Here is a 13,413-nt window from a genome sequence, read left to right as displayed (position 1 = left end):
GTCTTGACCACCATCGGCGTCGCCGGTAGTCTCTGATAACGTCAGTGGTGATCCCTGTAGTACGGTCTGTTGGGCTGAAGGGTTGCCAGCGTTGCTTCCACACCGCGAACTTGTCCAACGCTTCCCTGAACTCGCGGACTCGATTCAATACTCCACGCGTGCAACTCCAGTCCTTTCTAGATTTGCACATGGACCTCGCAATCAGTGCTTGGCCCTGTGGAAAAATGTCGAGATAATCCTGTCAGCGCAACAGCGAACCTTTGTTGCATTCTTGAGCAGTGTCCCTTTTCGAGAACCGCGAGCTCGCCATGTGACATTAAGGTTGTGGCGCACGCTTGAATCCCTGGGATTTAGTTGCTTTCGCGCTTTGCCGTACCGCTCACCCGCAAGAGCAGGGAATCTCGGGTTCGGTTTGGGCCAGACGAATGCTGTTGAAAAGTCAAATGGAGGCCGGGCACAACATTCTACACGGAGATGATCGGCCGAGGATGACGATGTATTGCTACATATAAATGTGCTGCTGGTGTGTTTTGCACAAGGTCATACTTACCGAGCGTGTATGAAGCGCTTATCCACCATGTTTTACGACAAAGTTGTTACAGAATTGAGGGAGCTAGGAGTTCGACACGTCCTGCTGGCTCTGCTCGTATACCTCATCGTCGCAACCGTTTGGCTCAATTACTTTCGACAGCCGCGCTGTCCAAAGTCCATTCCGCATGTTGGACAAGACCCCCATGGCTGGCTTTCTCCCATCCGTGGTTTCGGGAAGCGACTCGAGTGGGCCAAAGAAGGCTACGAGAAGGTGAGAATGCTCTGTCACCATCAATCAAAACGAATCACGTAGTGACGACCAGTCTGCAGTACAACAAGCACAACAGGACTTTTGTTCTCTCTCGCACGCCGGGCTCTCCCAACGATCTCGTGCTGCCCCGATCGCAGCTGGCCTGGTTCGTCGAGCAACCCGACTCCGTTTTGAGTACGACGGCAGCGCACTACCGGATGCTCGCCGGCGCCTACGCCTTCCAAGACCACCGCGTCATGACTGAGGTATATCAAGAGCACGTAGTGCACAAGCTGCTGCAACGCAACGTGAAGTCCATGCTGCCGGATCTTTGGGACGAAATCACGATCGTCTTGGACGAGCAGCTGGGCACGGAGCCTGGGGTCTGGAGGGATGTCAAACTCTGGAACATGGTGTCCAACACGATGCCGCGAATCGCGCACATGATGTTTGTTGGCAGGCCCGTTTGTCGCATCCCCGAGTATCTCAAGGCGGTGGCCGGGCACGCCCTGGGCGTCGCCAGCTGCATGTGGTTCAGAGACATGACGCCCGCAGCGCTGGTCCCGTTGGTGGCGCGCCTGGCAGCTCTTCCAAACTGGATTTTTTGGCGACGGACGGCAAAGTACACACTGCCCATGGTTCGGCGGCAGCTGGCCGACATGGAGAGGAAGCTTCGCGAGCCCGAGTGGGAGTGGCAGCCGCCCAACAACTTTTGGACGTGGTACATCCGCGTGGCTCTTGAAGAAGGGCGGCTGGACCAGTTGGACCCGGTGCTGATGACCAAGAGGCTGATGCCGTTGAACTTTGCGTCGATCCACACGTCCACCCTCACAGCCCTGAGCCTCATCCTCGATCTGGTCAGCTCCGACCCGAAGCGTGGCTATCTCGATGCCATCAGAAGCGAAGTGGCGCAAGTCTTGCGAGAGCACGGCACCCTGTGTTCAAAAGAGGCGCTTGCAAAACTGCACAAGACAGACAGTGCGGTGCGCGAGAGCATCCGGCTCAGCAACTTTGCGCAAACCCTGTTGCACAAGGAAGTCGTTGCGCCAGAGGGCTTGACGAATGAGGCCGAAGGTTGGCATGCCCCCAAAGGCACGCTGCTTTGCTTCGCTTCTGGTTGCATCCATCACGACCCGGACGTGTACGACTCTCCTTGGGAGTACGATCCATTCCGGTTCTCGCGAGCCCAGGAGGAACAAGAGGCGCGATCGGATGGCGAGAGAAAGGTGTTCAGGAAGCATCAAGGGTCGATTGTGACAACAGGAGACTCGTACTTGGCATTTGGCCACGGGAAGCATGCGTGGTGAGTCCAAAACAAAAATCCAGCCTTCATTGTTCTGTTCTGATTCTCTGTTAGCCCAGGTCGATTCTTCGCGGCATACGTGATGAAAATGCTCCTCGCATGTCTAGTTATCAACTATGAGATCAAGCCCTTGGAGCGACGGCCGTTGTATGAATGGTTCGGAATGGTCATGATTCCTCCAACTGGGACTTCGATTCAGGTGAGGAGAAAAGGGAAAAGAAAAGGGAGAAAGGAGAAAGGATGTATCTAATGAGATTGCTTGCCGCCAATGCGACAACAAGTCGAAAGCGGTCGAACCAAGAGACTAGAAATACAAAGTTTTGAAGCGCTGAAAATCATACAAGAAGTACCAGTTCCTCTCCAGAGTGGAGAAAAATGCGAGAATCATCATGCTCCAAAGAGACCGTCGTTCACATGAACGCTGAGATGGCCCTTACCCTAAATGCTTGGTCCGAAAGGCGTAGAAATTTCCACAAGGTCGCCGAAACCCATTCACGACAACGGGAGAAAAACAGAGCATCTTCCACGCAAGGATCTAGAGAGGTCACCACTGGCCTCGAAAACTCCATGGGCGCCGAACTCGTTTTCCAGGGCGCAACTGCGCTGCAATCGGCGCAAGGCACGGGAGAAATAAGTAGCCCACGATAATGGAAGGACAATCTCCGCGCAAAAACGTTATGATTGAACGAAGTTGGATCAAAGCTCGATCGGTCCGAAACCCCAAATGTCGTCGATACTCCAGCCCTGGATGTCGGGGAAGCCCATGACTGGTGGTCCTGCGGCCTGCGATGCAAACATGTCAGTGACTGGAACGGCAGATGGAAGCAAGGGTGTATTGAGCGATTCTGAAAAATGCGGCCAACAGAGGTCCGGAAAGAATCAAGGAACGAGTCTGTCGTAAGTCACTTACACCAGTGGGGTCTTGGAACTGCATGGGCACGCCGGGTATCCCCGGTGGGTGCGAATACGTCGGTATAGGTTGGACGGGCAGCAAATTCTGCGAAGTCTTGTCAGCGGGGACCACTGCGGCTTTGGGACGCTTCATCTTACCTGAGGGGGCTCTTGATTTTCGCGGTGTTGCTGTGGCAAAGGCTCCTGGTTCGATACCATCATGTTGTGAAGTCTGAGAACTCTTTCCACGTTGTGTTTGACCACCTTGTCCTTTTCTTCTGGAGCAAACTTGGTAATCAATAGGTCGTATGCGGCGGAAATGTGTCCCAGATGGCCGAATCCAGCGCCGGTGCGGACAGTCTTCTCCTCAATGATTTGGAGTGCCTTTTCGACCAGCTCAGCAATGACGAAGCGATGGTCTTGGAAGAAACGGTAGTCTTGCGCCAAACCGGACATGAAGGCGCTGTGAATAATGGAAATGGCAGACCTGGCGATATCGTTCCAGAAGGGCAGCAAAATCGTTTTGATACCGCTCGTCATGATTTGGTGGTGCTGCTCAATGACCGAAGCTGCTGCATCAAAGCAAGCTGTTCTTGAATACGTGTAGCGGGACTCTGTGCCAGCTTTTCGCGCAAATGGCTCATGCAGGAGGACCAGATATTGTCGCAACTGGATATCGAGCAATATCCGAGGAAGAGAGGCGCCATCCCTTCCAGTCCATGAGGGAATCTTTCCCAACTCTTCTACAATCTGCTTTGCAAAGGCCATGGTATCTTCATAAGACAAAGGCCTCGCAGAATTGTTCAAGGCATTGTTGATGCGTGTCCTCAATCCAAAACTTCTTGACGCAATGTGGAGATAGGAGGTACTCGTGTATTCCTGGCTTGGCCAAGCCGTCGGAGGCGCTTTTCGTGCAGTTGCATCCATGTCCTCGTCGTTCAAGTTCATAGGCGGCACTGCATCGACGAAGAGGCCCTGGGTTGAGGAGGGCATCCCCCGGTAGATGGAGCACTGCAACTCCAGCTCCACGATTGTCGCCCACAGGCGGCGCCTCATTTCTTGGTCGTAGACAGTCGTTTCTTTGACCAACCATCCGGGATCTCTGTGCAAACCAGTCGACAAGGCAAAAGTGACCAGGTTCCTGGACACGGGCCAAATTTCCTTCCACTTGATCGAGTTTACACATCTTGCGCACAGAAGGAGGACTCGTATCTGGAAATGGCTGATGTCGGTGTGCTTTTGGCTCTGGTGCTTCAGCCATTCTTCTACGTTGGTCACCCACTCGGATGCGGTCTCAAACTGCATTGACCTGTCCGCCCGATAGGTAGTCGGAGGATTGAAGTGTGCGGTAATTACTGTTGCAAGGACTGCCAGGATGGTGGCGATGAAGCCTTCGCGACGTTTGGTAGGTTCGGTCCAGAAACGGGAATATTCCTCCCAAAATGTTGGAACATGCAAGATTCTAAAGGTGGTTTCCAAGGTCTGAAAGTATACACGGAGAAGCTCGTCGACTACATTTTTTGGTGGAAGAAGAGGGGCTAGATCAGGCACCCCTGCCATGATCTGTTTATTCTTCTTCCAGCGTTCTCGCAAAGCCTTCATGTCAGGACGAGTTTGCATCAAGTTTGGATGATCTTTGAATGTAGATTGCATGAATGGCCGCAGGCCAGGAAACTGAGCAAGTTAGAATATGAGCTACGGTACATGACATGACCAGCTGTCCAAATCCGAGCAGTTCAGACCGAGCCATGCTACTGAGCAAACTTACGTGTGTGATGATGACGCTGGTGATGTTACTCCTTCCAAAGTAGGCCGTCTTGAATGCCTTTCCGCGAAGGAGCATGGTCTCGCTCTCCTCGGTGGTGGTGGTGCCTGCGGGCTTCCGACGTCCGTGGGTCCCACTCGGCCAGAGCAGCTCGTCACCAGCATGCTGAACAGGATCCCCAAAGGCAGCAGTAGGCTGATTTGCTTTACCTTCAAGTTGCGCAAGGCGGCTCTCCAACTCGGAAATCTTTTGCCTTTGGAAAGCCAAAAGGTCTGTGGCATTGGCATTCTGGTTCCTGGGTTGGCCGTCTGACAGGGTGCGGTTGACGGCATTCGAGTTGCTCGGACTTAAGGTATGCTCATCTTCACTGCCAGCGCTCAAGGCTTGGGCTTCTCGAGGCCCTGACGGCTGGGCTCTCGAATCGTAGGAGCAGGTCTCGGCATGGCCTCCCTTTCGACATCTTCCACAGGCTGGATATTCGCGGTCACAGCGGAGTTTTCGGCGACGGCAATCATAGCACGACAGGGCTATCCTCCGACGTTTTCGGACAGTGGCTGCGCCATCGTCGCGGTCCTCGGGCGTGTGAGATCTCCGGCTCGAATTGGGCGTATCCTGAAGCGCGTCGTCTGGCATTATGTTTTTCAATCTGATAAGAGATGGGCGAGCAAGTCGGAGTTGAAAAGTCGGCTTCGGAGTGCAAGAATTGTTGTGTGAAGGCACAGAAGAGATGTCGGAGTTGCCCTAATCGCCGAAATCTCCGAGAACGCCGGCAGTTGAATCAAAGAAGCAGAAAAATCGAAAACACCATTGCCGTGTGGCGAGCAGCAAGCAAACTGGAAAATAACGGTAGGAGTGGCGAGTGACTGGCTGGCTGGCTGTGTTGTGTTTGGACGTCGGCGGCCTCTGCCGGTGGAATTCACGTGGTCTGGCTGCTGAGTCAGCGGCGAGCAGAACAACCACCGCAGCATCACCGACGGCGGCACGTTTGTTCCGCAATCCTCGCGTCCGACCGCATCCTTTATTCGTCCATCGAAGCCGCTGCCCATCGCCCTCAGCCACCTCCTCTCTGCGCACCTCGCATCCGGGACGCGTCATTTGTACTCCGCGACCCATACCTGTCAAGTCCAACATGACATCGCCGCGTCCAATACTCTCTCGGAAGCGAGACCTGGTCTACTTGACCTACTTTCTCGTCCACGTGGTCGTCATGTTTGGTAAGAAAGTTGTCCGCATTTGGCTGGCAGCTTGCAGCTGAGACGAGCCCTCCAGTCGGTGATTTGGCGCCGCTCTACCCGGACTCCATCAGACCCCAATTCATGAACGACTTGCGCCATTGGTACATTGAGACGTACCAGGATCGCCTTTTCACGTCTCCTCCGTAAGCGCCCGCTTTCTCCTTGCGGTAGCCGCATGCACGTCATGCAAGCAAGCAGTGTCAGAGATCAGCGCACTGACCCATACACGTTTCCAGCGTCTGGTTCAGCGTGTACATGTACATGGAGGTAAGCGACATGCCGCCCGTGTGTTCCCTCTCTAAAGCTTTGGTAGGCTTTGTACCATGTTCCTGTCTCTTTCTGGGCCATCAGAGCTTTGCCCAAAGGTTTGTCGTGCGATTCCGGCAACAGCTGTTTGGTGTCTGCAAACTCATTTCTACAGACGACCCCAAGGTTCCCCTCCACCTTTTGGTCTACGCCTGCCAGACTGCGCTCACGACTCTGACATGCATTGCTGAGTTTTGGGGATGGTCCGACTATTCAAACGAGCAGAAGCTCGCGCTGTCCGGCCTCTATGTGCCGTATTTGGCCGTTTCGGTAATCATGGGCGCCGACATGTTTGCAAGGCTGTCAAAGAGGCTTAGCACAGGCTCCGACACCACGCAAGCCAAAAAATTCCAGTAACCTGCTTTGAGCCGCCTGGCGGCTAACCGATACTTTGCAAACAAGGTTTGGCAAGACGCAGGGTGGAAATACGGACAACACGACCACTAAAGCCGCGTCCGTGTTTTCCGCTTGCACAGCATTCATTCCAGAGGTGCAGTAGCCCGATTCTTTTCTTTTCCGACGCAGCTTCTTTTGGCTGTCCAAAGAGTTTCTCTCGACTTGATCATGGATCACCAGATCCTGCTGCGAGACTTTTTTTTTTTTTTTTTTTTTTTTTGTGCGCCACTACCCAAAATTTGGGTCAGTTTGGGAAGTGATCAGGCCCACATTTCTTCAACTTCAGCCTCTAGTCCAATGGCTGGTCAATGCAGCGGAGCGGATAAAGGGCTTCGTGACTGCGCCAAGGTTCAAGTAGTGAGTTGTTCGAGTTTTTGCACTTTGGCCTACTCTCATTGGTCAAGTCGTCCGAGTCAAATTGCTCTGCTACACCAGAGTCAATGTTTACCTTGCCTATAGTTCTCTACAACATCTTCTCATATCGTTGCCTTCGCCCGCTCATTAGAACACCTACTGCGAAGGCCTAGTCTAAATCACTTGTCTCGGAGCATTTGCATGTCCTAGCAATGACCCGCTTGCCTAAACCGTTGGGCCTTGTTTCCATCAACCTTCAACCGGTTTTAGAACAGGCCGAAATGGCCATTCCAGAAGAGCGTTGCTCTCGGAAAGGTAGTGAATCAACGCAGGCGTCCTGCGCTGATTGGCCAATCTCGAGTTTGACTTGTTGACAAGAGACCACTAATAATAGACATGTCGAAAAACGCAGCCAACGAGACAGACCGTCTTGTCCGGGGAGGCGGCTATTCCATGAGGGGACTACCGGGATAATTTGATGCTAACGCAGGTACGCAGTTGTCCTCGCTCTTGGCACATTCAAGTCGCGAACACGATCACATCGGAATGCTTGCCGCGAAGCCGAATGATTCAGAGCCTCATCAGGCCAATTTGCTTCCAACCACCATGACATGCTACCCTTGTCGATTCGTCTAAAACGATCTGCGCTAGTCTCAGACGGGAAGCTCTTCATCGATTCCTCGTCATTCCAAAACACCCGCGTCCCCTACCTCATCAGATGCCAATATCGAACACCGCACAGCCCGGCTCAGCCATCCGCCACCCCCAGCTTCTACGCGTTCAAAGATCCACACTGGCATGGGAAAAGAAGGAGAGCATGGACGCGATTGTCGATCTTCTCATGATGGTGTGACTGCAGATGTGCACGATCACTCCCGCTGCAGGCGCTTTTGTCTGGTCGTAGCTCGACTGACTTTGGCAGAGGATGCTTAACGAGGTTGCTTATCCGCACAGTTTACCGACTCCATATTGATGAAAGCGCTATTGACCGCCACAATGACCACACTTTGCGAGCGACTAGACGTTTCTACCCTGTCTCTGCAACCTTGTGAAATGAAGACTTGTACCTGAGCAGCCGCCAGGGCTGAGAAGACTCCGAATGCAGCTACCCTAGGGCCGGGTAAGATTTGGACGACCGGGGAAGAGCAAAAGGCTGTGCTCACATCTTGCAGCGTCTTCCCCGATGAGTGGGACGCCAATCATTTGCGTGCGTTCTACCGGAAGTATGGCGATCGGGACATTGGAGGGGATGTCAAGGTTAGGGCTGCAAGGTCCTGAACAGGGAGCAAGACCCTTTACAGAGAAATGGACACTTGCAAAGTCTAAAGAAAGTGCTATGCCAATCCTCCTCTCCTCACCTACACACTACGTCGTCGTATTGTCACGATCCTTCTTTTGATTGTCGGTCTCTGATGCAACTTTGTTGCGACTCTCCTTAAACAGTGTTCTCTTTGTATACACTCATCGCTCTCTAATAAACACAGTCTTTTCAGATCACCATGAAGGTGACGCAGGCGGTATTTGTGCTGAGTTGGATCAGTCCAGCTTTGGGAGGTGAGTTTCTTCCTGCTCTCTGGCCAATGTCGCTCACAGTTGGTAGGATTGATACGCCGAGCAAACCACGCTCCTTTCTTCGAGGCATATGGTGATGGGCAGCTGGAAAGGCGACAGTATGGTTACGCGGCGCCGCCGCAAGGTGGAGGTGGAGGCGTTGAGGCTGGTGGGAGATATCCGAAAGGAGGACAAGGCACCGCACCGGTAGGGACTGGTACGGGTGTGGTTTCCCCACCGACCCCCTTTGGGACTGCTCCCCCAACGAACAATCCCGAGACTTTGCCCCCGGGCATCAGTCCCCCAAAATTCGCTACTGGGCTCGTCGGCACGCCATTGACTCCGTCTGTCGGTACTCCTGAGCGGCCGCCTGTTACTCCAAAGACACAGTTCCCGCCCACGGGCATCCCCACGGGCGTCCCTACAACTCCCACACCGGTTGCAACCGGTCTTGGTCTGCCAAAACAGCCTGGTGGAGCTCCAACTGCCCCGACGACGCCATTCGCTCCACCAGGAACCGCTCCCGGTCCCACAGGTACAGCCGCTGGCCAAATGCCACCCGTTATGAACCCGGGCGCGCAGTCAATTCCCCTCTCTATCAATTTCACGCTTGCTCCCACTCGAACTCGTTCGCCCGGACAAACGCCGCCCGGTGGACGTCTTCCACCTCCCCCTGGGGGTTTGACTTCTCCATTTTTCCCCTTCCCGCCCGCTGCCACTGGCACCGGTACAGCTGTGGGGCCGCCATATGGCGGCCGTGGAAAAGGGGGAAAGCGAGGCGGAGGTGGTCGTAGACCTGGCGGCACCGCGCCAGTTTTCCGAACTCCAGGCGGCAACAGGACTGTCGTTCCAACTCCCATCAAGGGTACGCCAGGGCCCGAGGCTCCAATTCCTCCAGGAACGGCTGTTCCTTTGACACCGAATGCTGGAACCGCGCCGGGCACAGCGCCTGGCACCGCGCCTTTCATTCTTCCGCCTGGCAACACTCCTGCCCTGAATACACCAGTAGGAAATGTTCCAAACCAACGCCCCGGTGGCGGAGCTCCTGTTGGAACTCCACCCCCACGTGTTCCTCCTGGACAGCCAGGACTTCAGCCCCCTCAGACTACGCTGCCGCCGACTTCACCTGTTCCCTTCCCGCCATTCGGAACGGCTCCTACAGGAACTGCGCCGCAGACGACACCTGTGGCCGGTCAGCCGCCGAATGAGTTCCCGCCCCCAGCTACCACGCCCTTTATCTACCAGCCAAATGCGCCTGGGCCGCAGCAGCCAAAGGGCGAAGTTCCCAACAGAGAATCTCCCAACCGGGGACCTCCAGAGTCTCCCAATCGTGGGCCGCCCCCCGAGTCTCCTAACCGCGGCCCGCCGCCAGAGAGTCCAAACAGAGGTAAGGAGCAAGGCCCGCCCGCTGGTGGTGTCGTTCCTCCTCCCCCGCGTCCCGAGACTACGACGCCTCCCCCTGTCAATAGGCCGCCTCCTGGTGGCTTTCCACCGTCGCAAAACCGGCCTCCTGGGCGGCCAAATGAAGGTCCTCCTAGTCCTAACCGCGGCCCGCCGGAAAGTCCCAATCGCGGACCGCCGGAGACTCCGAATCAAGGCAAGGAGCAAAGCCCACCTGGTGCGGGAGTTATTCCTCCCCGGCCCCCGGCCAACACGCCCCCTACGCAGAACCAGCCTCCCGTCAACCAACCTGTTCCTGGACAGCAGCTGCCTCCAGCTCCAGGGCAGCAGCAGCCTCCTGTTCCTGGCCAACAGCAACCACCTGTCCCTGGCCAACAGCAACCTCCAATCAACACACCTGTGCCTGGCCAGCAGCAGCCACCTGTTCCTGGCCAACAGCAGCCTCCAGTGAACCAACCCGTTCCTGGCGGCCAGCAGCAGCCACCTGTTCCTGGTCAACAGCAACCACCCGTCCCTGGCCAGCAACAACCTCCAGTCAATCAACCAGTCCCCGGCGGTCAGCAACAGCCTCCAGTCAACCAACCTGTGCCGGGCCCACAATCGACACCGATTCAGCCCGGAATTCAGCCGCCTCCTTTCGCGGGAACTGCTCCAACGGCCGTCACCACGCCACAGGCCACGACTCCCGAGGCGCCTGGCGGTGGATTTACGCCCATTGGAGGAATCTACAGACCAATTCCCGAAAGCGGCCCCGAGACGACGCCGACTCCAATTGGCGTCCCACCTGGGCCTGGAAATACGCCTCCAGTCGGAAAGCAGCCGCCGATTCCTTTCCCACCTCAGCAGGGAACTGGAACCGTTTCGCTTGTGACTTTGACAATTACTCCGTCTCCCGGCGCCACACCGCCTCCGCCTGGCTTGGGCCCGCAAGTTCCTCCTGGCACTCCAATCGCCCAGCCTCCTGGCCAACAACCTGGACAGCAGCCTGGACAGCAGCCTGGACAGCAGCCTGGACAGCAGCCTGGACAGCAGCCTGGACAGATCCCCGGCCAGGTGCCAGGGGAAACCCCTGGGGAGCAGCCGGGCCAAGTGCCTGGTCAAGTACCAGGCCAAGTTCCTGGGCAAACCCCTGGCGAGCAGCCTGGACAAGTGCCTGGTCAAGTACCAGGCCAAGTTCCTGGACAAACCCCTGGCGAGCAGCCTGGACAAGTGCCTGGCCAAGTACCAGGCCAAGTCCCTGGACAAACCCCTGGAGAAACCCCTGGACAAGTTCCCGGTCAGGTACCAGGCCAGCAGCCTGGCCAACAACCTGGACAGCAGCCTGGACAGAGGCCCGGAATCTACCCGCCTGGACAGCAGCCTGGACAGCAGCCTGGACAGCAGCCTGGCGTAACACCACCTGCACAGTTCCCTCCAGGTCCCACGGCGCCGACTACGCCAGAGACGCCCGAGACTCCCGTCACGCCGGCCACAGGCACTCCAGTGACGCCGGAAGGACCGACGACGATTTTCCAAACGTCTGTCATCTTCCGCACTCGCCGCATCACTGTCGTGACGCCTGGCCCATCCGGTCCTGTCACCGCCGTCATCAACACAACGGTGCCGGCGTTTGCTACCGTGACGCCTATCGTCGGCGGCGGCCAACCAGGCAAAGGCGTCACGCCTCCTGGCGGTCAGCCCTTCAACACTGCGCCCACCACTCCTCCAGGCAACACGCCGCGGCCCTTCGGCACGCCCACTACGCCGTTTGGCAAGGGTACGCCGCTGGTTCCGCTCGCCACGGGCACGATCCAATTGAACACCGCCCCGCCTGTCTTCGCCACTGGCACGGCGCCACCGCTCACGACTTTGGCGACGCGCTTGTCGCCAAACGCGGGAGGCAATCAGGGCCAGGAAGCTGGTGGCCAGCAGCCGCCCAACAATAACATGAAGATGGGCGGTGGCATGGGAGGAGCCCGTCCCGGCTACGCACCGCCGCCGCGGATGAAGTACTTCTAAGCTGCTGCGGCGGAGATGGAGAAGACGTGAGACGTATGAGGCAGGAAGCGAAAAAAAGAGAAAAGGCAATACGGTAAGTTGAGCGAAGACAGAGCACGTGGAGGGATCTTCATTTCCGGGTTTTCTGTTTTGATTCCCAGCAGCTAGTCGGTCGACGGATTGTGGCATATGCATTTCCCCCAGGCCTTCCCCACTTCATTGCAGATGGCAGTCGGTCGATTATTTTGGGCCTGGTTCGACCTGAACTCTCATGTATCACCCGCTGTTCATGTACAAATCTCTCCTTCGTACCGTCATCACGTGTGTAGTGGCTCCCTCCTTTTTTTGGTGTAAATATGTGGCTGGGCCCATTTGTAAAATCATCTTCGACATAGACGACGATTCCTTATGTATTTTTTGCTTTTCGGTTCTATTCATCTAGGATGAGGGAAAGGTGTTTGGTCATGTAATGTGTGATGCTGGATGGTGGCGTTGCTTGGAAGCAGTAGTGGTAGGTCGACATTGATGTGAATACAGTACACTGAACAAAATTGTAGTCAAATTCTACTAGAATGTATATTGGTATCGTAGTTTGGACAGTACGGCCCTCTCCAAGCTAACCTCGAGACGGGAGTCGTGTTCTAGCGAATATAGAAAATAGCCCAGGCAGGGATGTAGAAGGAAACACCTCGCACGCTATTCGTAAACCACCTGTCGACTCCAAGACGCATATGGAGCTTCCAGAAGCAGTCCGACGCCCTCGTACTAGCAGAGGGCGCACATGACACCGAGGAAATTGACATACAACCGCCAATGACTCCAGCAGAGTGCGCACTTGGCAAAAGAAATCAGTAGGCAGTGCAGACATTCTGGAGCGAGGCATATTACATCCGAATAAACACAAGGCTGGGCATGAAAGTCGAAATCTCGAAACTCTTTTCTCGGACAAACGTGCAGGGAGGCTGGCCGCAATGTTGATGGCGCAGACAAGGAAAAGGGGGACAGGAAGAGAGCGGGCTACAGGTCGTCTGCGCAGGCATCAAACTCGCTCGCTCGCTCGAATCTCATCTTCTCTCCTTCACATCGTCCGAAAGGAATTACTCAACAAACCCCCGTGAAACCGCGGCACAAAAAGCGAACAAACCCTCAAACCACCGCCGCGCCTCTCGTCCGAAACACCCATCCATCCATCTACCCATGAAGCAAAACGACGGATGGACATTTAAGAATCCCATGCTGAGAAATACGAAACACCGACGCTGGATCGTCGACGCGGTAGGCACGTCGTCGGGTCGGGTTCGATGCCTGAAGCGGAAACAGGCAGGCGGGCTGGCTACGTTGTGCCAGCGCATCGTTTTTCGTCGCGAACGCGATTGCGTCATTGTTGGAGATGGAAAATACCGTGAGAGTCACAGAAGGAAGACGGGCGAGGACAGAATGTTGTTAACGCTGG

At 55.5% G+C, this 13,413-nt stretch overlaps 4 protein-coding genes across 4 annotated transcripts; 3 read left to right on the top strand and 1 right to left on the bottom strand.

Moving 5' to 3' along the window:
* Positions 1–577: 577 nt before the first annotated feature.
* Positions 578–2,334, top strand: J3D65DRAFT_550755 (cytochrome P450; the record flags this gene model as incomplete). Its single annotated transcript, XM_066797007.1, has 3 exons — positions 578–802; positions 862–2,084; positions 2,139–2,334. The coding sequence occupies 3 exons, from the start codon at positions 578–580 to the stop codon at positions 2,332–2,334; spliced, it is 1,644 nt and encodes a 547-aa protein (XP_066657091.1).
* A 587-nt stretch (positions 2,335–2,921) lies between these two features.
* On the bottom strand, positions 2,922–5,719 carry J3D65DRAFT_298694 (uncharacterized protein). The gene is made up of 2 exons (XM_066795182.1): positions 4,744–5,719; positions 2,922–4,649 (listed from the first exon to the last, which is right to left on the bottom strand). The coding sequence occupies exons 1-2, from the start codon at positions 5,371–5,373 to the stop codon at positions 3,126–3,128; spliced, it is 2,154 nt and encodes a 717-aa protein (XP_066657090.1). The 5' UTR covers positions 5,374–5,719; the 3' UTR covers positions 2,922–3,125.
* Positions 5,720–5,869: 150 nt separating this feature from the next.
* J3D65DRAFT_550967 (transmembrane protein 6/97) lies at positions 5,870–6,638 on the top strand (the record flags this gene model as incomplete). The annotated part of the gene is made up of 5 exons (XM_066797017.1): positions 5,870–5,954; positions 6,010–6,118; positions 6,212–6,242; positions 6,289–6,340; positions 6,397–6,638. 5 exons carry the CDS (start codon positions 5,870–5,872, stop codon positions 6,636–6,638), a joined length of 519 nt encoding a protein of 172 aa, XP_066657089.1.
* A 1,892-nt stretch (positions 6,639–8,530) lies between these two features.
* Positions 8,531–12,450, top strand: J3D65DRAFT_693529 (uncharacterized protein; the record flags this gene model as incomplete). The annotated part of the gene is made up of 2 exons (XM_066803964.1): positions 8,531–8,585; positions 8,632–12,450. 2 exons carry the CDS (start codon positions 8,531–8,533, stop codon positions 11,979–11,981), a joined length of 3,405 nt encoding a protein of 1,134 aa, XP_066657088.1. The 3' UTR covers positions 11,982–12,450.
* Between the last annotated feature and the right edge of the window lie 963 nt (positions 12,451–13,413).

This window comes from Phyllosticta citribraziliensis (assembly GCF_038025025.1).
Source record: "Phyllosticta citribraziliensis strain CPC 17464 chromosome Unknown J3D65scaffold_4, whole genome shotgun sequence".
NCBI lineage: Eukaryota > Fungi > Ascomycota > Dothideomycetes > Botryosphaeriales > Phyllostictaceae > Phyllosticta > Phyllosticta citribraziliensis.
Note: the sequence above shows the minus strand (reverse complement) of the source record. Positions and strands in the feature narration are given on the sequence as shown.